Raw genomic sequence first — 22,150 nt, forward strand, 5'->3', positions numbered from 1 at the left:
GAGCTTTACACCACTCCAGCTGACGCTTGGCATTACGCATGGTGATCTTAGGCTTGTGAGCAGCTGCTCGGCCATGAAACCCATTTCATGAAGTTCCCGATGAACAGTTGTTGTGCTGACGTTGCTTCCAGAGGCAGTTTGGAACTCTGTAGTGAGTGTTGCAACCGAGGACAGATGATTTTTATGGGCTTCGCGCTTCAGCACTCGGCAGTCCTGTTCTGTGAGCTTGTGTGGCATACCACTTTGCGGCTAAGCCGTTGTTGCTCCTGGACGTTTCCACTTCACAATGACAGCACTTACAGTTGACCAGGGCAGCTCTAGCAGGGCAGAAATTTGACAAACTGACTTGTTGGAAAGGTGGCATCCCACATCACTGAGCTCCTCAGTAAGGCAATTATACTGCCAATGTTAGTCTAAGGAGATTGCATGGCTGTGTGCTCGATATTATACACCGGTCAGCAACGGCTGTGGCTGAAAAATCCACATACTTGTGTACACTTCACATTGCTTCTGCATCTCTCAAGCCTAGGAGTTCACTGATAGGGAGAGGGAAGGCAGGTTCAGTAGTCAGGTTACAAAACCAGCAGATTCCATCACCTCGGGTTGTTACTATTCCGGTCTCAGCCTGGGAGAGAGAGCTGTGTGTCACACTGCCCCCTTGTGGCTGTACTGGCTACAGACTACACCCTCGGCTCCTTGTGTCTGTACTGGCTACAGACTACACCCTCGGCTCCTTGTGTCTGTACTGGCTACAGACTTCACCCTCGGCTCCTTGTGTCTGTACTGGCTACAGACTACACCCTCGGCTCCTTGTGTCTGTACTGGCTACAGACTTCACCCTCTGCTCCTTGTGTCTGTACTGGCTACAGACTACACCCTCGGCTCCTTGTGTCTGTACTGGCTACAGACTTCACCCTCTGCTCCTTGTGTCTGTACTGGCTACAGACTTCACTCTCGGCTCCTTGTGTCTGTACTAGCTACAGACTACACCCTCGGCTCCTTGTGTCTGTACTAGCTACAGACTACACCCTCGGCTCCTTGTCTCTGTACTAGCTACAGACTACACCCTCGGCTCCTTGTGGCTGTACTGGCTACAGACTTCACTCTGGGCCTGATTACGTAAGACTGTGTGGCGTATGAGTCATCACCATTGAGCTGAGGATAGAGGGGAGGGGAGGGGAGGGGAGTGTGTGTGTGTGTGTGTGTGTGTGTGTGTGTGTGTGTGTGTGTGTGTGTGTGTGTGTGTGTGTGTGTGTGTGTGTGTGTGTGTGTGTGTGTGTGTGTGTGTGTGTGTGTGTGTCAAGGTGGAGGCTGGCTGGGCAGAGTGAGCAGCAGCGGAGGCGATGGACGGTGCATTAGGGCTTTCCCCTGTTTTTTTTTGTGGACTGGAGAAGAATCACTACCCAAGCAATATGGCTTTAGTCACCCAGGGGAGAGGCTGTGGCTGTTCCATCAGTATGCCACTGCAGAGCAGGTCACCTTGTTATGCCCCACATATTAAGGCTAATGAGTCTTAAGTGAATATTGACCCGTATAATCCAGCTGATTTCTCTAGCGAGACCTTCTGCCTTCTCTCATTGTTCAAGAGATCTTTTCCAGTGGTTGTCACACAAGAAGCCCAGGCATGTTCTGCAGCTGTGGAAAGACAGAGTGCCACTGGCACTGGAGCACAGTGGACCTGGGGGGATACATTCAGAAAGGTCAACTGGCTACGACCATAGCACGCTGTGGGGGAAATTAGGACATACTGGTTGAAGGAAAAGGAGAAACAGGAGTTGAAGAAGTAGGAGAGAAATGGGACTATATTAAGAAGGGTGACATGGTGAAATAATATGCACAAAAAGCTATGGTTAACACGTGATTTAAATGTATATCGTTTTATTTTGTATCAGCTTTCTGATACAGCTTTCTGTAATGTTACAAAGCTACAAACGGTGTGTGAGTGAGTCAGAGCTTCAGCACCAGGACTAGGTATGATTCAGGAGCGGGATGGATGCGGGAGCGACAGGGCGGATGAAGAGGTTTGATCTGAGTGGTTATTGAGTCGTGTCCATGGATGATAAGGGAAACTGTCATAAAGGAATGGGAATAGCACGAAAACATAGGAGTGATAATGAGTCTGTTCAAAGCAAGGGAACGACAGAGTCGGGATGAGAATGATTATGATACAATGATAACGTAATACGTTTTTTTGGTTCTCTCTAGATCTTCAATTGGAGGGTGTTTGGTTGGTACCAAAGGTGACTAGGGTAATGGGCAACGTGGAGCGGTTGAGAATGATACTCTAGGAGGCAGGGAGCAAACATGTACAGTATATCAATACTACTTCGTAGTATTCATATTTATCAGTTATACGTTATTGATGCAGTATTCCTTTCTTATGAATGTGTTTTTATCTCACTCTATCTTAGCTTTCCCAAATGATTGGGATTTGACAGAGTTACCTTGGACATCATGTTACATTATCTGACTGTTCTGTTTCTGACCCCTTTCAATTCTAGATTGTTCTGTGTTTCCTGTTTTTCCTCTCTTGTGTCTATACTGTGTCTTCCCCCCCCCCCCCACCCCCTCTTTCTGTCTCTCTCCCCTTCCCCTAGAAGGCATGAGGCCCTACGTAGATGGACAGTCGCAGGGCCGAACTGGTCTGGTAGCTCAGGAGGGGATTGACTGACACCATCTCCAGGTCCAATGTGTACTCCAGGGGTCCTGTCACGGCCCGGGCTAAAACCAACATGGCGCTGATGTTGTTGATTTGCTGAGGGAGACACAGAGATGATAGTGAGGTTAGTCAGAGTCAGTCACACTACATTAGGCAGAAAAAGTGGGGGTTTGTTTGACATATTTCTCCTAGTCTTCTAAGTGTTGTTATGATGCAAGGTCTCAAAACTGCAATACAATACGTTTCTAGACCTCCACTGTCATCAGAAATTCACTAGTCTATCATCATATATTCACAAAGTGGATGGGAGGGTGACTCAGGCTGGTGCTATACAAGGGTTGTTACACTATATCTGTGCTCACTCTGATATAGAAGTCTCCGTTGTCGTCTCCAGAGCGGATACGGAAGGTGTTGTAGGCTCCAGGGTAGACGCTGGTGGCCTGGATCTGAAAGATGTCTGAGGGGACGGAGCGTTCCGACGTGATGCTCATGTAGCGGTGGACGATAGAGAAGGGTAGGTCTCGACAGGCTGGCTTGGTCACAGGACAAACACAACGACTAGACACACAGGAGAGAAAAGTAGCAGTTTTGAGTTTTTACTCAAATTGTCAAATTTCAGGAAGTGACTTCCACTATGACAAAACTCATATACAGTCTCTCTCTCTGAGTGAGTGAGTGAGTGAGTGAGTGAGTGAGTGAGTGAGTGAGTGAGTGAGTGAGTATGTGAGTGAGTGAGTGAGTGAGTGAGTGAGTGAGTGAGTGAGTGAGTGAGTGAGTGAGTGAGTGAGAGAGAGAGACTGTATATGAGTTTTGTCATAGTGGAAGTCACTTCCTGAAATTTGACATCATGAACTAGATGGCTTAATGATTCACTTTTGATTCCGTTTCATTGAAATTAAAACAGAATATTTGTTCATCAATATTGTATATTTAGTGATGAATATGTCCTCTGAAATGCTCATGCCTCTAGATAAAATGTTCAAAAGAGTAGTTCATAACTCAACCACTAGAGGGGTATATTGCAATACAGAAGGAGCACTGGCGAACTATCCTCAAACCAAGACGGATTACATACAACTGTATTTGAACAGTGGCCATTTCCCCAAGTAATTTTCTGAAACATTTTCATAGAGCCAAAACAAGTTGAGGGAAATACACCACTGTCCACACCTGTTATCAATTTAACACTTGTTTCCCTCTTCTAACAGCGTTCTAATTGTACTGGAACACGTTAAACTGAAAAGGGCACAGAATTGGACAGAAATATGGAAAAAGTAATTGGAGCAATCTTAGAAATAATGTGAGCTGTGCTCCATGCAGAGCGAGGCTGATGATATGGACAGAGGTTGATAATGGGGGAAAGATGTGTGTGTGTGTGTGTGTGTGTGTGTGTGTGTGTGTGTGTGTGTGTGTGTGTGTGAGCGAGCGAGCGAGTGTGTTTTAATAAATGTTCACTCACTTGTCAGTTATTTGGATGTAAGGGTCCTGACAGAGGTTGGTGTCCACACACTGATAGGCACCGTGGATATTCACACAGGTCTGTCCTGTAGTACACTGGTGCTCTCCGGTCTCACACTCATTTATATCTGGGGGGGAGAGGGATAGAGAACAGGTTGGGGAAAGGGAAGGTTCGAATACAATAGGACACAGAATCTAAATTAATAGAATAGAATCAAGTTGTCCACTAACGAGGACAACGAAAGAACACAGGTACAATTAGCTGACGTTGAAGTGAAAGACGGGCAAAAGGAGAACAGATGGAGAGAGTGCTTACCCTGACATAGTCGGGTGCCCAGCAGCTGGTAGCCTTCTGGGCACTGACAGGAGAACTTCCCGGGTTCATTGACACACTGGAACTGGCACAGGTAACTGGAGTAGCTGCACTCGTCTACGTCTGCAGAACGCAGGAGGGAGAGGGAGGGGAACAGCGTTTCAGATCATAGCGCAGCTGTTTTAACCAAGGAAACAGACAGAGAGCTTTTAAATAATGCAAGAAAGAAATAGATGGTTTCGTAGATCGTAGCACTGTGATTTTAATGGCACTATAGAGACAGACAGACAGACAGACAGATCCTCTCACCATTGCAGGCGAAGCCGTCAGGCCCCAACTCGTAGCCCTGGTCACAGCGACAGAGGAAGGTACCGTAGGTGTTATAACACCTCTGCTGACAGGGGGCGCCCATGTCACACTCATTCACATCTGGAAGGAGGAGGAAAGGGAGAAGTCTATCAGTATATACACATTCTAACATCAGTCTGGATAGTGTGGGACTCTGTACTTTTGTCCGGTTGTAGCTATTAGTTTGACCATGCCTCACCAATACAGGAGCGGTTGTTGCCGGCCAGCTGGAAGCCTGGTTCACACTGACAGGAGAAGGAGCCGGGGACGTTGACACAGCGATGCTGACAGTACCTGTATCTGCACTCATCAATATCTAACAGCACAGATGGAAGGAGAGAATTCAGAAACAGTTCCAGAGAAAGGAGATTGCTTTGACCAACCAGGTTGTTATGGTAAAGGACAATTTGATCCAAGGACTTGCCTGGTTAAATAGAGGTCAAATAACATGCTACAATGACTAAGCTGAACCACAACAATGCAGTGAGACCACAAACAGTGAGTTGGTGTGACTCAGGCCAAGGGGTAGGCTGGTTAGAGAGAGTCCTATGGAGAGTGCTATACATTCTTAGAAAGAATGGTGCTATCTAGAACCTAAAAGGGTTATTTGGCTGTCCCCATAGGATAACCATTTGAAGAACCCGTTCTGGTTCCAGGTAGAACCATTTCCCCAGAGGGTTCTAGGTGGAACCCAAAAGAGTTCCTACAGGGACAGCCGAAGAACCCTTTTATAGAACCCTTTTTAAGAGTATAGTTTGACCTACCAATGCACTCGGTGCCAACCTTGCGGTAACCATCAGGACACTGGCAGGTAAAGGCTCCAGGTGTGTTGATGCACTGCTGGCTGGGCTGGCAGTCGTGTTCATCTCTCTCACACTCATTCACATCTGTGTGTGTCATATGGCAATGAGACACACCGTTTTAAGTAACATAGTAAGTTAATACATTTGATGCACCAACAGCTGAGAATTCCCCACATTGCTGAATTGTTATTCCTGTCTCATGCATTCCCCATCAACAACACCTACCACCCCGACCCCAAGGACAACCGGACAAACAGCTCTTTCACCACTCTCCGTCCCATAAAACTAAGAGCAGCTGTCCTCGTGAAATCTACACATTCCAGTACCAGCTATCCACGTACACACACACATTATCCCTCCCCTGTCTCATCCTCCAGCCGGTACTCACCCACACAGCTGTCTCCCTGGGGTTCGTAGCCCAGAGGACAGGGGTTGAAGGGCTCTCTGGCAGTGCTCTCCAGGTTGGTCCCAGGCTGGCTGGGGGGGTCCTGGGCTGGGATGACTGAGGCAGAGCGGGGGAGGCACAGGTAGCCCCCGTAGTGGTTGAAGCACTTCATCTCACCCTTACAGGCCTCCGGAATGGTCTCACACTCGTTTATGTCTGACGGGAGAGAGGGAGAGACAGCGAGAGGCTGAAGGAAAAGGACTGAAAGACAGGAGTGGTTTCAAGTTGTAATGCTCTCACTCAGGACACGGACATGGGGACATGAGGATAAGCGAGAGCCTTTACCTTTGCAGTGCTGAGTCTGGGAGTCCCATTGATACCCATCTGTGCATTCCTACAGATAGCAGGAGAGAGAGTCTCATGTACTGTATCATCCAAATAACCTTTCATGTACAGCTATTATATGCACTTTAAATCATGGCTGTCCACTGTCACACCAATAGGATGAGAGGGAGGAGGAGATGATGACACATAGTCATGAGCACAGAGAACAGGTCAGCGGAGGTCAACTGAAAAGAGAAGAGCAGCTGCAGTACAAAAAGGGGTCAAATCATGAGTCTGGTACATGGTGGGAGGGGGACGAAAAGATAGCAAGGTAGGAGAGAGGGATTGAGAGAGTGAGAGAACGAGAGTCCTGGTTTGCACGCCGAAATACCCATCCTTACCGTGTAGGTGTCACTTTCTGTAGGTGGCTGTGAAATAGCACTGCGGAGGATCACAGACACACACAGGATGGACACACACACGCCCCGCATGCTCACGTACTGACTGGCAGATAGAACAGGACCACACGTGTTAACACACACTGGCACAGCCGGCGGGTCACACAGGTAACGGCGCCTCAGGTCAGGATGAAAGAAGCTTCCGACCTGTTGTGGTGCTCAGAGCAGTTCAGTGGTATCTGTAGAGAGGGAAAGAGAGACAGAAAGAGAGACAGAAAGGGGAGAGAGAGAGTGACAGAGAGAGAGAGAGAGAGAGAGAGAGAGTATATGAGTTGTGTCGTAGTGGAAGTCACTCAGAGTTAGATACTCTGGCGACTCATTGACCTGGGTTGAGAACACTTCAGAAAGAGAGAGATAGACTCAGCAACCTGAGTGGTAAATCATCCACCTCATAAACTTCTCAAAACACTGAGCTGTGTGTTGACATCTTTTCTAAAGCCAGGCCCAGACACAGAGCAGAAGTCAGGTCAAACAAGTGACATGTGACATTATTTGCTAATCAAACATCTTTCCCCCTGAATCCACGCCAGTATAATGGAGAGGAAGTACGTCTCCCCCTGCCGGTGAAAGATAAATATAAGGGTGTACTCCATCCATCAGCTAAAAATAAAGTCAACAGCAAGGAAATGCTTTCATTATAGCTCTACACACACAGCCATCCATTTCCCTAGACAGCCCCACTGTAACTGGGACTAGGAACACGCACGCACGCGCACGCGCACGCACACACACACACACACACACACACACACACACACACACACACACACACACACACACACACACACACACACACACACACACACACACACACACACACACACACACACACACACACACACACACACACACACACACACACACACACACACACACACACACACACACACACACACACAAAAAAAGCCCGCTGGGACTTCACATTGAAAACTTGTGGAGGCTGAACCTGCAGTATACCAGAGTGGGCCACTAAACACAGTAACCCTGTAAGAGGTCCAAAATCTCAGGATATTATCTGTCAATTTCAAGACATTACTTTCCGTTCTCCCAGACGCTGCAGGCTCTCAGACAGGTATCTGCTCTGTTCATCCATCTACATCACTGTTACTAGTACCACATAATCCATTGTTGTCTTTATCTGAGCCTGGCTTCATTCATCATCATGGCTAGTGTTATTAATCACTGAAGTACTGCATATGGAGGTGGAGAAGTATACAGACAGGGCTTTGCTGCCCATTTCAGGAGAACCCAACCATCCTCCATGTAATGTTCTTGGCACGAGGAAGCACAGCTGTTTAAGTAGAACATGTACCTAGACAAATAAATCCTCAATTCCAGCTCCCCATTTCTCAGTAACCGTTGTTCGTGCAAAACTGTCAGCAGAGGCTCCAGACAGAATAGATAAAGGGGAAAGCTATAATCACTGCTTTCTTTATACGTGTACACACACGCACACACTTTAAATATTTGATCGAATCCACCAATCACATTACATCACAAAGGACCCATTTCAAGAGTCACTCACGTGAACAAAAATAGGTTCTCCTCCACACAGCTAGGCGGCCCATAACTGCCGAAACAGAGAAGTACCTAGCCACATCTACTGTACATGCACACACCCACACACACACAAACCTCATGCCGAGTGTGTTGGCTATTATGCTAATTAACAAAAAAGAAGCCACAGAGTGACGTGCGTAAATACTGTCTTACATCACACTCCAAATGTAGCCTTACCTTCGCTCTGAAGCACCAAAACCAACAGCAGATGTTCCACTAAGTTCCCAGGACAAGTACCCACTCAGTACACACACAATGCACTTGTCACACAACTTCACAATCTTTCATACACTCACAAAAGTCTTATAGTGGGCCTTGCGTCATATCATCTGTCTGCATCATAAGCAGGAGGACACTTATATACAGCCCCGATATGAGGACACGTCAGAATCCTTGTGTAGACACTGTGGTACTCTTACAGCCAGGGCGGGGGGGATCTGACCTAAAACCACCAAAAAACAAAAACTGTCCGCCAGAGTCCACTCAGTCACCCAGGACTGTGGGCAGCAGGGAGACGTGGGTATGTACTGCCCCGCCACCGCTGACCAGTGAGCACCAAGTGGTGTTTGGACCTCTGGAATGCCCGTGGCAAGGATGTGGGCTGCAGTTCCCAGTAGGGATACCCTACTATCAGTGTTTCCCAGAGTATCAGGTTCTGGGAAAGCCCCCCATGGTTCATGTAGGACAGCTGCTGCCAACCCTACAGCCTCTGGTCTCTGAGTGGGCGGATGGTTCGTCACTCTGACAGCCCTCCACAGGTCAACCACTGGTCTGTTCATTGTTTGTGGTTCTGGTAAAGACAAGCGTTGTTGAAGAAATATATGATTTCCTTGACTGTCATTGAAATGGAATTACAGTTGTATGACTAAAGGAAAATGGGTAGCGTGACAAACTTGCCATTTAACAGAAGTGTAGAACCACGTAGTTTACCATTTTTCACAGAAATATACATAAAGTTGAAGTCGGAAGTTTACATACACCTTAGCCAAATACATTTAAACTCAGTTTTTCACAATTCATGACATTGAATCCTTGTAAAAATTCCCTGTCTAGGTCAGTTAGGATCACCACTTCATTTTAAGAATGTGAAATGTCAGAATAATAGTAGATAGAATGATTTATTTCAGCTTTTATTTCTTTCATCACATTCCCAGTGGGTCAGAAGTTTACATACACTCAATTAGTATTTGGTAGCATTGCCTTTAAATTGTTTAACTTGTGTCAAACGTTTCAGGTAGCCTTCCACATTCCTCCTGACAGAGCTGGTGTAACGGAGTCAGGTTTGTAGGCCTCCTTGCTCGCACACACTTTTTCAGTACTGCCCACACATTTTCTATATGATTAAGGTCAGGGCTTTGTGATGGCCACTCCAATAACGTGGCTTTGTTGTCCTTAAGCCATTTTGCCACAACTTTGGAAGTATGCTTGATCATTGTCCACTTGGAAGACCCATTTGCAACCAAGCTTTAACTTCCTGACTGATGTCTTGAGATGTTGCTTCAATATATCCACATAATTTTCCTCTCTCATGACGCCATCTATTTTGTGAAGTGCACCAGTCCCGCCTGCAGCAAAGCACCCCCACAGCATGATGCTGCCACCCCCGTGCTTCACGGTTGGGATGGTGTTCTTCGGTTTGCAAGCCTACCCCTTTTTCCTCCAAACATAACAATGGTCATTATGGCCAAACAGTTCTATTTTTGTTTCATCAGACCAGAGTACATTTCTCCAAAAAGTACAATCTTTGTCCACATGTGCAGTTGCAAACCATAGTCTGTTTTTTTATGGCAGTTTTGGAGCAGTGGCTTCTTCCTTGCTGAGTGGCCTTTCAGGTAATGTCGATATAGGACTATTTTACTGTGGATATAGATCATTTTGTACCTATTTCCTCCAGCATCTTCACAAGGTCCTTTGCTGTTGTTCTGGGATTGATTTGCACTTTTCGCACCACAGTACGTTCATCTCTAGGAGACAGAACACGTCTCCTTCCTGAGTCGTTTGACGGTTGCGTGGTCCCATGGTGTTTATACTTGTGACTATTGTTTGTACAGATGAACGTGGTACCTTCAGGCATTTGGAAATGGCTCTCTAGGATGAACCAGACTTGTGGAGGTCTACAATTTTTTTTTCTTAGGTCTTGGCTGATTAATTTTGATTTTCCCATGATGTCAAGCAAAGAGGCACTGAGTTTGAAGGCAGTCCTTGATATACATCCACAGTTACACCTCCAATTAACTCAAATTATGTCTATTAGCCTATAATTAGCCTATAAGAAGCTTCTAAAGCCATGACATAATTTTCTGGAATTTTCCTAGCTGTTTAAATGCACAGTCAACTTAGTGTATGTAAACTTCTGATCCACTGGAATTGTGATGCAATTTCTTTGCTTTTTAATGCGTTTGAGCCAATCAGTTGTGTTGTGACAAGTTAGGGGTGGTATACAGAAGATAACCCTATTTGGTAAAAGACCAAGTCCATATTATGGGGCAAAAACAGCTCAAATAAGCGAGAAATGACAGTCCATCATTACCTTAAGACATGAAGGTCAGTCAATGCGGAAAAAGTGCAGTCGTGCGGTCGCAAAAATATTCAAGCCCGATGATTAAACTTGCTCTCATGAGGACCGCCACAGGAAAGGCTGCAGAGGACAAGTTAATTAGCGTTACCAGCCTCAGAAATTGCAGCCCAAATAAATGCTAAGAAGAGACTTGCTTTGGGCCAAGAAACACAAGCAATGGACATTAGACCGGTGGAAATCTATCCTTTGGTCTGATGGGTCTAAATTTGAGGATTTTGGTTCTAACTGCCGGGTTTTTGTGAGAGACGCCGAGTGGGTGAACGGATGATCTCCACGTGTGTAGTTCCCACCGTGAAGTATGGAGTAGGTGGTGTGATGTGCTTTGCTGGTCACACTGTCATTGACTTAATTAGAATTCAATGCACAATTAACCAGCATGGCTAGCAATACGCCATCCAATCTGGTTTGCGCTTAGTGGGACTATCATTTGTTTTACAACAGGCCAATGATTCAACACACCTCCAGGCTGTGTAGTTGGCTATTTGGCCAAGAAGGAGAGTGATGTATTGCTGCATCAGATGACCTGGCCTCCACAATCATCCGTCCTCAACCCAATTGAGATGGTTTGGGATGAGTTGGACCGCAGAGTGAAGGAAAAGCAGCCAACAAGTGCTCAGCATATGTGCAAACTTCAAGACGGTTGGAAAAGCATTCCAAGTGAACCTGGTTGAGAAAATGCCAAGTGTGCAAAGCTGTCATCAAGGCAAAGGATGGCTATATTGATTAATCTAAAATATAAAACATATTAAAAATAACACTTTTTTGGTTACTACATGACTCCATGCGTGTTATTTCATAGTTTTAATGTCTTCACTATTATTCCACAATGTAGAAAATAGTAAAAATAAAGAAAAACCCTTGAATGAATAGGTATGTCCAAACTTTTGACTGGCACTGTGTATACACTACCGTTCAAAAGTTTGGGGTCACTTAGAAACGTCCTTGTTTTTGAAAGAAGAGCACATTTCTTGTCCATTAAAATAACATCAAAGTGATCAGAAATAAAGTGTAGACATTGTTAATGTTGTAAATGACTGTTGTAGCTGGAAACAGCAGATTTTTTATGAAATATCTAAATAGGCGTACAGAGGCCCATTATCAGCAACCATCACTGTGTTCCAATGGCACGTTGTGTTAGCTAATCCAGGTTACCATTTTAAAAGGCTAATTGATCATTAGAAAATGATTTCGCAATTATGTTAGCACAGCTGGAAACTGTTGTTCTGATTAAAGAAGCAATAAAACTGTCCTTCTTCAGTCTAGTTGAGTATCTGGAGCATCAGCATTTTGGGGTTTGATTACAGGCTCAAAATGGCCAGAAACAAAGACCTTTCTTCTGAAACTAATCAGTCTATTCTTGTTCTGAGAAATGAAGGTTATTCCATGCGAGAAATTGCCAACGCTGTGTACTATTCCCTTCACAGTATAGCGCAAACCGGCTCTAACCAGAATAGAAAGAGGAGTGGGAGGCCCCTGTGCACAACTGAGCAAGAGGACAAGTACATTATAGTGTTTAATTTGAGAAACAGATACCTCACAAGTTCTCAACTGGCAGCTTCATTAAATAGTACCCGCAAAACACCAGTCTCAACGTCAACATTGAAGAGGCGACTCCGGGATGCCGGAGTCGCAAAGAAAAAGGCAGAGTAGCTAAGAAAAAGCCAAATCTCAGACTTGCCCATCTTAATATTTTATTTTTATTGGCCAAAAAACACAGACACTGGACAGAGGAACTCTGCCTAGAAGGCTAGCATCCCGGAGGAGTCGTCTCTTCACTGTTGAAGTTGAGACTGGTGTTTTGCGGGATTTGCAGATTGGCCTAGCCAATCGGGTGATTGTGGAGGCCAGGCCATCTGACGCAGCACTCCTTTAGTATTGGTTTCTTTGCAGCAATTCGACCATGAAGGCCTGATTCACACAGTCTCCTCTGAACAGTTGATGTTGCGATGTGTCTGTTACTTGAACTCTGTGAAGCATTTATTTTGGCTGCAATTTCTAAGACTGGTAACTCTGAGTCTTCCTTTCTTGTGGTGGTCCTCATGAGAAACAGTTTCATCACAGCGCTTGATGGTTTTTGCAACTGCACTTGAAGAAACTTTCAAAGTTCTTGACATTTTCTGCATTGGCTGACCTTCATGTCTTAAAATCGTTGCTCTTTGCTTATTTGAGACATAAAATGGACTTGGTCTTTTCCCAAATAGGGCTATCTTCTGTATACCACCCTTAACTTGTCACAACACAACTGATTGGCTCAAATCAATCAATCAATCAATCAATCAAATTCATTTATAAAGCCCTTATTACATCAGCTGATGTCACAAAGTGCTGTACAGAAACCCAGCCTAAAACTCCCAACTGCAAGCAACGCAGGTGTAGAAGCATGAACCTTTACAGGATCGGTGTCACCCCGCGGGATGGTTGAGCTAACGTAGGCTAATGTGATTAGCATGAGGTTGTAAGTAACAAGAACATTTCCCAGGACATAGATAAATCTGATATGGGCAGAAAGCTTAAATTCTTGTTAATCTAACTGCACTGTCCAATTTACAGTAGCTATATCATGCTATTGTTTGAGGAGAGTGCACAGTTATGAACTTCAAAATGTATCAATAAACCAATTAGGCACATTTGGGCAGACTTGATACAACATTTTGAACAGAAATGCAATGGTTCATCGAATCAGTCTAAAACTTTGCACATACACTGCTCCCATCTAGTGTCCAAAATCGACATTGCGCCTAACATGAAATAGTACATTGTGACCTTTCCTCTTTCATTTCAAAGATAACGGAACAAAAAATAAGAAAGAAACACTTTTTTTCTTTGTTTGACCTTTTACCAGATCTAATGTGATACATTATCCAACATTAGTTTATTTCCACAAACTTCAAAGTGTTTCCTTTCAAATGGTATCAAGAATATGCATGTCCTTGCTTCAGGTACTGAGCTACAGGCAGTTAGATTTGGGTATGTCATTTTAAGGGAAAACTGGGGGAAAAAAGGGTGTGATCATTACGAAGGAAAGAAATTCCACAACTTAACTTTTCACAGGGCACACCTGTTAATTGAAATGCATGAAGCTGGTTGAGAGAATGCCAAGAGTGTGCAAAGCTGTCATCAAGGCAAAGGGTGACTACTTTGAAGAATCTCAAATATAACAAAATATATTTGATTTGCTTAACAATTTTTTGGTTATGACATGATTCCATGTGTGTTATTTCATAGTTTTGATGTCTTCACTATTATACTACAATGTAGAAAATAGTAAAAAATGTAATTAAATTTAACCACCATGCTCCACTGTAGGGATGGTGCCGGGTTTCTCCACAGCATGATTCTTCAACCACCATGCTCCACTGTAGGGATGGTGCCAGGTTTCTCCACAGCATGATTCTTCAACCATCATGCTCCACTGTAGGGATGGTGCCAGGTTTCTCCACAGCATGATTCTTCCACCCCCATGCTCCACTGTAGGGATGGTGCCAGGTTCCTCCACAGCATGATTCTTCAACCACCATGCTCCACTGTAGGGATGGTGCCAGGTTTCTCCACAGCATGATTCTTCAACCACCATGCTCCACTGTAGGGATGGTGCCAGGTTCCTCCACAGCATGATTCTTCAACCACCATGCTCCACTGTAGGGATGGTGCCAGGTTTCTCCACAGCATGATTCTTCAACCACCATGCTCCACTGTAGGGATGGTGCCAGGTTCCTCCAGACGTTACGCTTGGCATTCAGGCCAAATAGTTCCATCTTGATTTCATCAGACCAGAGAATGTTGTTTCTCATAGTCTGAGAGTCTTTATTTGCCTTTTGGCAAACTCCAAGCAGGCTGTCATGTGCCTTTTACTAGGAGTGGCTTCCGCCTGGCCACTCTTTCATAAAGGCCTAATTAGTTCAGTCCTGCAGAGATGGTTGTCCTTCTGAAAGGTTATCCCATCTCCACAGAGGAACTCTAGAGCCCTGTCAGAGTGACCATCGGGTTCTTGATCACATCCCTGACCAACGCCCTTAACCCCTGATTACTCAGTTTGCCCGGGCGGCCAGCACTAGGAAGAGTCTTGGTGGTTCCAAATTTCTTCCATTTAAGAATGATGGAGGCCACTGTATTCTTGGGGACCTTCAACGCTGCAGACATTTCTTGGTACCCTTCACCAGATCTGTGCCTCGACACAATCCTGTTTCGGAGCTCTACGGACAATTCCTTCGACCTCATGGCTTGGTTTTTGCTCTGACATGCACTGTCAACTCTGGGACCTTATATAGACAGGTGTGCCTTTCCAAATCATGTAAAATCAATTGAATTTATCACAGGTGGACTACAATCAAGTTGTAGAAACATCACAATGATGATCAATGGAAACAGGATGCACCTGAGCTCAATTTCGAGTCTCATAGCAAAGGGTCTGAATTCTTATGTAAAATAAGGTATTTCTGTTTAAAGCTGTTTTCTCTTTGTCATTATGAGTGATTGTGTGTAGCTTGCTGTGGATTTTTTTTGTATTTAATACATTTTAGAATAAGGCAGTAATGTAAAAAATGTGTGGAAAAATCAAGGGGTCTAGAAACTTTACTTGGTTTGAACAAGGAATTCAACTACTCTTGGGGGACAATGTGATGTCTTTAATTGGCCCAGGTGCTTACTTATGTTACTGGCATCAGTAGTATGTTAACTCGTGCAACAGGAGGCATCACTCTCCCTGAATCCACACCATCAGCAGAATGACTAAGCAAAATATCCACAGGGTCAAAAAGAAATGACCTCATGGGGACTAGGCAAAGCACACACCGAGACCACACACACAGTTATACACACATACAACTACATCTACACACACACACGTGGGAGAGCCAACCAGAGATGGTCCTGTCTTGAGATGTGCATACTGTACATAGCCAGCTTTGTTCTGTTCTGCTCAGTAGCGCATGGATTTGCTCTCTCCCTAACATGGTGGCCCGGTGGGCTCAAGTTGTGCTCTGCTCTCCTCGCTGCACTGAACCTGCCACCCAGAGGCCAGAACTTCTTACATGTGATACCACTGAACTCCTGTGATGGGAGATTTCTCTCATATTGCCGGACAGTAGCTCTGCAGAAAAACACATAACAGTTCCCTATGGAGTTAGCCTGTTGTCCCATTAGCACAGGGCGGCAGTCTGCTGGGGAGTACATTGCTGTAGTAAATGGATGAGGTGAGGCGTGCCGAGGGCAGGAGATAATGGACACAGGGTGGGTCAGAGGGGGGAGTTTGGTCCTCTGGGGTGCAACTCTCTGGCCCTCCTTGGCATGCTTCTGCGCTTTCCCCTGAATCACTGTAGTCATTCCAGCCTCATGCAGGCCTATGAACAAACTATTCTTTCTGTCAAACGTTAGTTATTAAGAGTATATAACCAAAGCGACAAAATGGGGCCCTGCTCTGCACAGAAGTGGTACGTATGTAACGGAGTGGGAAGGCAGTGTCCTGCACTGTGATGGTGTGCGTATATAGGAGTGAGGGTGTATACAGGGTGTGTTTAGTGCACCTGTCTCTCTAGTTTGATGTGGATGTCTTAGTGTGACCATATGGTAAAGAAGGCCTGGCTGCTCTTCCTCACACTAATGGAAGACTTTCCAACAAACAAATCCTGAACTTAAGGTTCTCTCTTAACTGACCATGTTGTCTGGCAGGATTTGTCATGCAAAAGGTTTGCAGGGGATTTTAATAGACTTTGCGATTGTGACATTAAATAGTTGTGAAATAGTAGCTGGATCTGTAAGAGAGTTTTGTAATACATTTCCATTAACAAATACACCTACTATATTACACATGCTCTCTGTCCCTCCCTCCCTCCCTCTCTCCCTCTTTCTCTAACACACACACATACACAAGCGCAGGGCCTTGCCACCTCAGCTCTTGTAAGGATTGAACTGCAGCTGTGGAGGTTGAGAGGAGAGAATGGTTTAACTGTGACGTGTCCACCCCCTCCAGGAGCAAACAGAGGGTCAGAGGCATTACACACTTTTTTTCCCCTTTTCTTTGTGACACACACACTTGGTTACTCACTCGCAAACACTCTCGTAGACACACACACAACGCTCTTTCAAACCTGCACACACTGTCATTGTAAAACATGGTGAACTCACAGACAAGTCTTCTTTCCTGTGTGAAATCTTCTTCTTCTTGCTATCTTCAGGTCCCTAGTTTGTGTCCCTGTTGCTCTGTGCTCAATGTGCTGTTCTAGTCTGCTGGTGGTGGTAGTCCCTGGTGTGTTGTGAGCATGAAGAGCTGAAGTGGTCCTTCTGTCTGTCCTGCTCCTGCCTCTATGGCCCTGAGAGAGTGAGTGGGGAGATCGACAGCTGGAGCAGCTGAATGCATGCAGGGGAGGGAGAGAGAAAAAGAGAGAGGGAGAGAGGAGAGAAGGACAGCCCATTTCTACCCCCACTCTGGCCCCCTGCACTGCCATCCTCCACCCTCCCACGACCCCCCTCCCTGACCCCCCAGGATGCAAATTCCTGGTCTGCGGCCCAAATTCCAAATCTGTCCAAATCACAGGCGGAACAACAACTTGCATAGATTCACACATACTCCCACCTCCCCCCTGTGCCCCCACTCACTGGTCACGCAACGCACCTGGTTTCATTTCAAATCACCCTCCACAGCTTCACAACTCACTCCCCCACTCACCCCCCATCTATCTATCCTTACCTCCCCCATCTTTTTCTCTCTTTCTGTACAGCCACTTAGTTTCCTTCACTCTCGTCCAATCTGACACAGACAGATATTTATAGCTTGGGAGAGAAGTTGGTGGAATGTGGACAAAAAAAATTGCGAAGGAGAGAGGGAAAGAGACAAGCCCTCTTGGAAAAGTGGTTAGCTTTTCTAACTACCAATAAATATTTAAACTGGAGGTCCTTTCTGGATGATATACAGAGACAGACATGTTTATATGTAAAAGCATGGAAAGAGTGACTGAAGTAATCATCCATTTCTTCAAGCGGTTTTGTTGTAACTACAGTACTACTACTTTGGCAACACAGTATCTCTTCTAACAATTACATGAAAGCTGTGTACTCCAGGACAGCTCTACTACCGTATACAGAGAGAGAAATACGTTCATCCTTTTTACAATATTATTATCGAAGTGTCTAAATTGTTAGTTATAATTTCAAATTCCTAGTTGACAAGGAAATGAGCAGTGTCATTATTGTCATTACACACACCTAATCATGGGTTGCTTGTGTGTGTGTGTGGGGGGGGGGGGGGGGGGGGGGGGGGGGGGAGAGCTGTCGTCACAGGAGACATCACTGTCAGAAATCCCCAACCCTCCCCCAGCTGACAAATTGCGCCCCCTCCCGTTGCTGCTACCCAACCCCCAGTGGCCACACACAGACACAATTCACTACGGTCTTAGCATTTCATAATCCACTCAGGCTTTTTTTTACTATGCAGATGCATTCCCAATATAGTCATTACCAATATTCATTCATCCATACTGGGGTGTATGAGATTCTAACCACTTCCTTGGCATGTTAAAACTGTGAAAGATCGAAGCGTTACATTAAACCAAAAGGGTCCCAACACCTGCAGCTGCCGTCAGTTTTTAAATCGTAGTAAATTTGCATCTGACATTGTAACACAAACAAGCACTCACAACATATGCCCAAATACACACCTTATCTCCTTCACAGATCTGCAATACAATCAGCACAGAGACACCGTCGGTATAAAATCAAGTTGACTTTATTTACAATAAAAATGAGGTGATATACATGATGACGTCGCAAAGTAGGTCGTCAGAAGAGACAGAGGGGGGGGGGGGGGGGGGGGGGGGAACTGCATAACGGCATGAAGGACGGAGAAATGTGGGCACTGGCATTAGAGGAGGAAGACATCTGACAGACAGAGAGCGGAGGATTTACATGATGACTGCAGACAGAAAGAGGGAAAGAAGACATGACTCCGATATAAAAGAGGACAGAAAGTTCTGAGCAGATAGTTGAGCGAGGTCTACGTCTCAGTCATGGTACATTTTGAGGATGCAGCTTTTTATCACTCCCATGTACCTGTCCCACACTACCTGGTGTCTGAGAGAGAGGAGGAAGAAAGAAGAAGACACATTCTCATTATGAGAACTGGCCAAGGTTCCTAATATGGAGCGATTCTTTGTTAATTCACTTTAAGGAGAGGCCTATGTTTTAATATGGTTGTCTGATGAATATGTCTTTGCTGAGTGTGCTGTGGTGCAGGGTTGTGTAAACCGTTAACTACATTCCAGAATGGCTGCGCTAGAAACAAGGTAACTATAGTTTAAAGAAACGTGGAGAGAGATGCAGTGACACCCACTGGTGACAACTGGGATGTGAATATGAAGAAAAACATAAAACAGCCTGTGACCTTGATGAGTGCCAGACAGCACAATATGCATAACAATTATATTATACTCACTTGAATGTGTCGAGTACGTGTGCAGAGTTAGTGTAGTGAGTGAGGTAGAGTCTCATGTCTCCTGCTGTCCATTTGTCTGACCGACACGGCTCAATGAACTGGCAGGGAGGGAGGGGGAAAGATGACATCAGTCTCATGGGCAGCAGAAATGTCTGTAGACCTTATTGGCCTCGTAACCCAGAGCCAGTGTTGAATATAGAGACGAAAGATGTACTACTACACTACTAATGATTTATAAATGTACCTTTTCCACCAGATCAATGAAGAAGTCTCTGACTTCTTTTGTGTTGGTTAGTTTGGCAGCAATGTTGACAAGGCCTCTGGAGAGATTCTTTGGCGAAAATAGAGAGAAGAGTTTGTTTCAAATATTTATCAAATAATGAAAAGCTTTTTGATACTGCAGTTTAGAAATAATTGATACTGCAGTTTAGAAATAATTAAACTCAAGTGAACTGATTGAATTAGACAACGTACATGCACATTTGACCCCATATAACCATGGTTACCACAATTACTATTGACTGATTTACAGATTGTTGTAGTAGGCTGGACATCACCTATGAAACTGGGTGATGTCCAGCCATGTTGGATAAACACAAGCATGTGTTGTCACTCACCTTGAAGTTGGCTTCCATCTCATTAAATGCTTTGGTCTTCCCCCGGAGAGCCGTGCACACCAAACTGAGTGGAGCAGAGGGGACGAGAGAAAACAGGAGCAAGGGCATGAGGGACCTTACCAAATATTATCATTCATAATAATAGAACACACATAATATGGAGAGAAATAAAAATCTTTGTGAATTCTTGACAGGAACTTAAAAAAAAATACAAAAAAATCAATAACATACACATCAGGCGATCAATAACAAATCAACCACACTCTCATGCCTCTTGTGCTGGTCCAGCAGATCCCTGTCAGTGATTAAAATCTTCAGTTCTTTTAGATCTTGTAAGAACTCCTTCTCAAGATCCACGTCCATGTCTTCCACCATGTTATCTGAGAAGACAAAACTACTTCAGACCTCTGATGTTGCCATATTATATTACAGTGCTGGGATCGTATAATTGTTTGCAGAACTTCAATTATAATGCGGGTCTCATAGGGAATCAGGACTGATTGCACTGTACAACTGCAGATCTGATAGACCAGGCAATCACCCAATGCTCCCACTGTCCAGTTGCTGATGAGCTGCCCTGCACAGAAGGCAAAGTCCTGGAATGTAAGATAGTGCAGCTTCTTCTTCCCTGTCTCAAAGCGATTATTGGCAAAGAAAACGATGGCAGCGTAATCCCTGAGAAGAGGAGACACAGGGGAGTTTTATAGAAATAAAAAAAACAGATAGATACAAGATTTAAATTCCACTATTTTTTACTCTTACCTGGCCAGCTTGTCAGAGAGAAGGAAGTGCTGACGAATGTTCTCCACCAGGGGTCCCTTCAGTTCCTCCACAACTTTGAATACACGCTTGAAGTTATCAAACTAGGAGAAAAAGGTGATAGTTCAGAAGTCCACTTGTAGAAAAACAGTTACATTTGGCCTTAAAATTGCAGGGTCTAGAGCTCATAGAATCTGTACAGGCAAGACAGTTTCACTAATGTTACAGGTCAGAGATATAGTCATTGTTATTGGGAGAGTCCGTCTTAGGTTTTTGCTACCTGCCGCCTGCAGCTCTTCAGTGTGACACCAGTCTTTGCACTGACGTCATCAAGGTCCTTCTTGGTCCCCTTTGAGAGCTTCTTCCCAAGGACCTCTCGCACAAACACGCTATCGAACGCATAGTACCTTTACACAGAGGAGAGACAGGTGATGTTTAAGCCAGAGGAAGATAAGATATAAAGATGTGTATCAGGAGTTGGTAGAGCACCTCTCTATGAGCATGACCTGGCGATGAGGTGGGATCTGGAACAACAACTGATTGGCCAACTTCACAGGGCTGTGTAGAAGGCGCTCACACATCTGGAAGGTTCTGTACTGGTCCATGGTGTCACTGTGCAGAACCTCAGCACTGGCCTCACACCCCTCCAATACCCCTCCCTCCATACGAACCTTCACTGCATCATTCACTGAGGATGGGGCAGAAAGGTAACAGGATTCATAACTTTGATGGATGACTGTGTCTAGTATATCTATGTGTGTGAGTTGGTTAATGTTGTGGCCCAAACCTGTGTAGCCATCCAGCCATAGCTGATAGACTTCCTCATCCATAATGGTGGTGTTAACCACAAACACATCAAGTTCAACTGACATCTATGCAGAAACAAGAAAATTTGTTTTAATAAGCTTCAAAGTTTTCATTTAACTTGTCACAATACCTGTGGAATATCATTAACCATAACTACTGTACTAAGTTATCAAGTCAAGGTAGCTAGCTACTTATTATATTAACTAAAGTTACATACATTATCTGACTAAACAAGAAGATACTTACCCTTTTAAATTATAGTTCCAATATTCTATATTGTTATACTGCAAGTTTTTTAAAACTAGGAGTAATAATCCATAGGCTGTCCAAAATTGGTAAATGAACGTTGGTTAAGGTGGCTAGCGAGTTGACCAGCGATTATCACCCAAGATAAAACAGGTGAAATATGAATTAGTATCTAAAAACATATCGGATAATAACCTCATATAAAATATATATTTACTACAGGAGACATTTCCATCCGTTGCTAATGCTGTAGTGATGCCCTTTAAAAAAAAACAACAGAAAAGACCTGTCAACAACAGACTTGCTTCCATACAGCTGAGCACTTCCGTGTTTTGTCACGCAGATGGAGTCGTAGGTCCTTCTTCTTCTTCGGTGGAGTTTAACGTCGGTTGGCATCCAATATGTGCATT

General features: G+C 44.7%; 2 protein-coding genes across 2 annotated transcripts; both read right to left on the reverse strand.

The window, feature by feature from the left end:
• Positions 1 to 522: 522 nt before the first annotated feature.
• LOC110488777 (EGF-containing fibulin-like extracellular matrix protein 2) lies at positions 523 to 17,242 on the reverse strand. Its single transcript, XM_021561149.2, has 11 exons — positions 17,010 to 17,242; positions 6,692 to 6,927; positions 6,312 to 6,360; positions 5,970 to 6,182; positions 5,543 to 5,665; positions 4,978 to 5,094; positions 4,740 to 4,859; positions 4,434 to 4,553; positions 4,119 to 4,245; positions 3,022 to 3,217; positions 523 to 2,755 (listed from the first exon to the last, which is right to left on the reverse strand). Exons 2-11 carry the CDS (start codon positions 6,779 to 6,781, stop codon positions 2,594 to 2,596), a joined length of 1,317 nt encoding a protein of 438 aa, XP_021416824.1. The 5' UTR covers positions 6,782 to 6,927; positions 17,010 to 17,242; the 3' UTR covers positions 523 to 2,593.
• A 1,371-nt stretch (positions 17,243 to 18,613) lies between these two features.
• On the reverse strand, positions 18,614 to 22,136 carry LOC110488778 (acidic fibroblast growth factor intracellular-binding protein B). The gene is made up of 11 exons (XM_021561150.2): positions 21,741 to 22,136; positions 21,475 to 21,559; positions 21,177 to 21,375; positions 20,968 to 21,094; positions 20,691 to 20,791; positions 20,470 to 20,603; positions 20,200 to 20,308; positions 19,929 to 19,992; positions 19,556 to 19,642; positions 19,312 to 19,409; positions 18,614 to 18,950 (listed from the first exon to the last, which is right to left on the reverse strand). Exons 2-11 carry the CDS (start codon positions 21,557 to 21,559, stop codon positions 18,881 to 18,883), a joined length of 1,074 nt encoding a protein of 357 aa, XP_021416825.1. The 5' UTR covers positions 21,741 to 22,136; the 3' UTR covers positions 18,614 to 18,880.
• Positions 22,137 to 22,150: the final 14 nt, after the last annotated feature.

The sequence above is a fragment of the Oncorhynchus mykiss genome, chromosome 14 (assembly GCF_013265735.2).
Source record: "Oncorhynchus mykiss isolate Arlee chromosome 14, USDA_OmykA_1.1, whole genome shotgun sequence".
Lineage (NCBI taxonomy): Eukaryota > Metazoa > Chordata > Actinopteri > Salmoniformes > Salmonidae > Oncorhynchus > Oncorhynchus mykiss.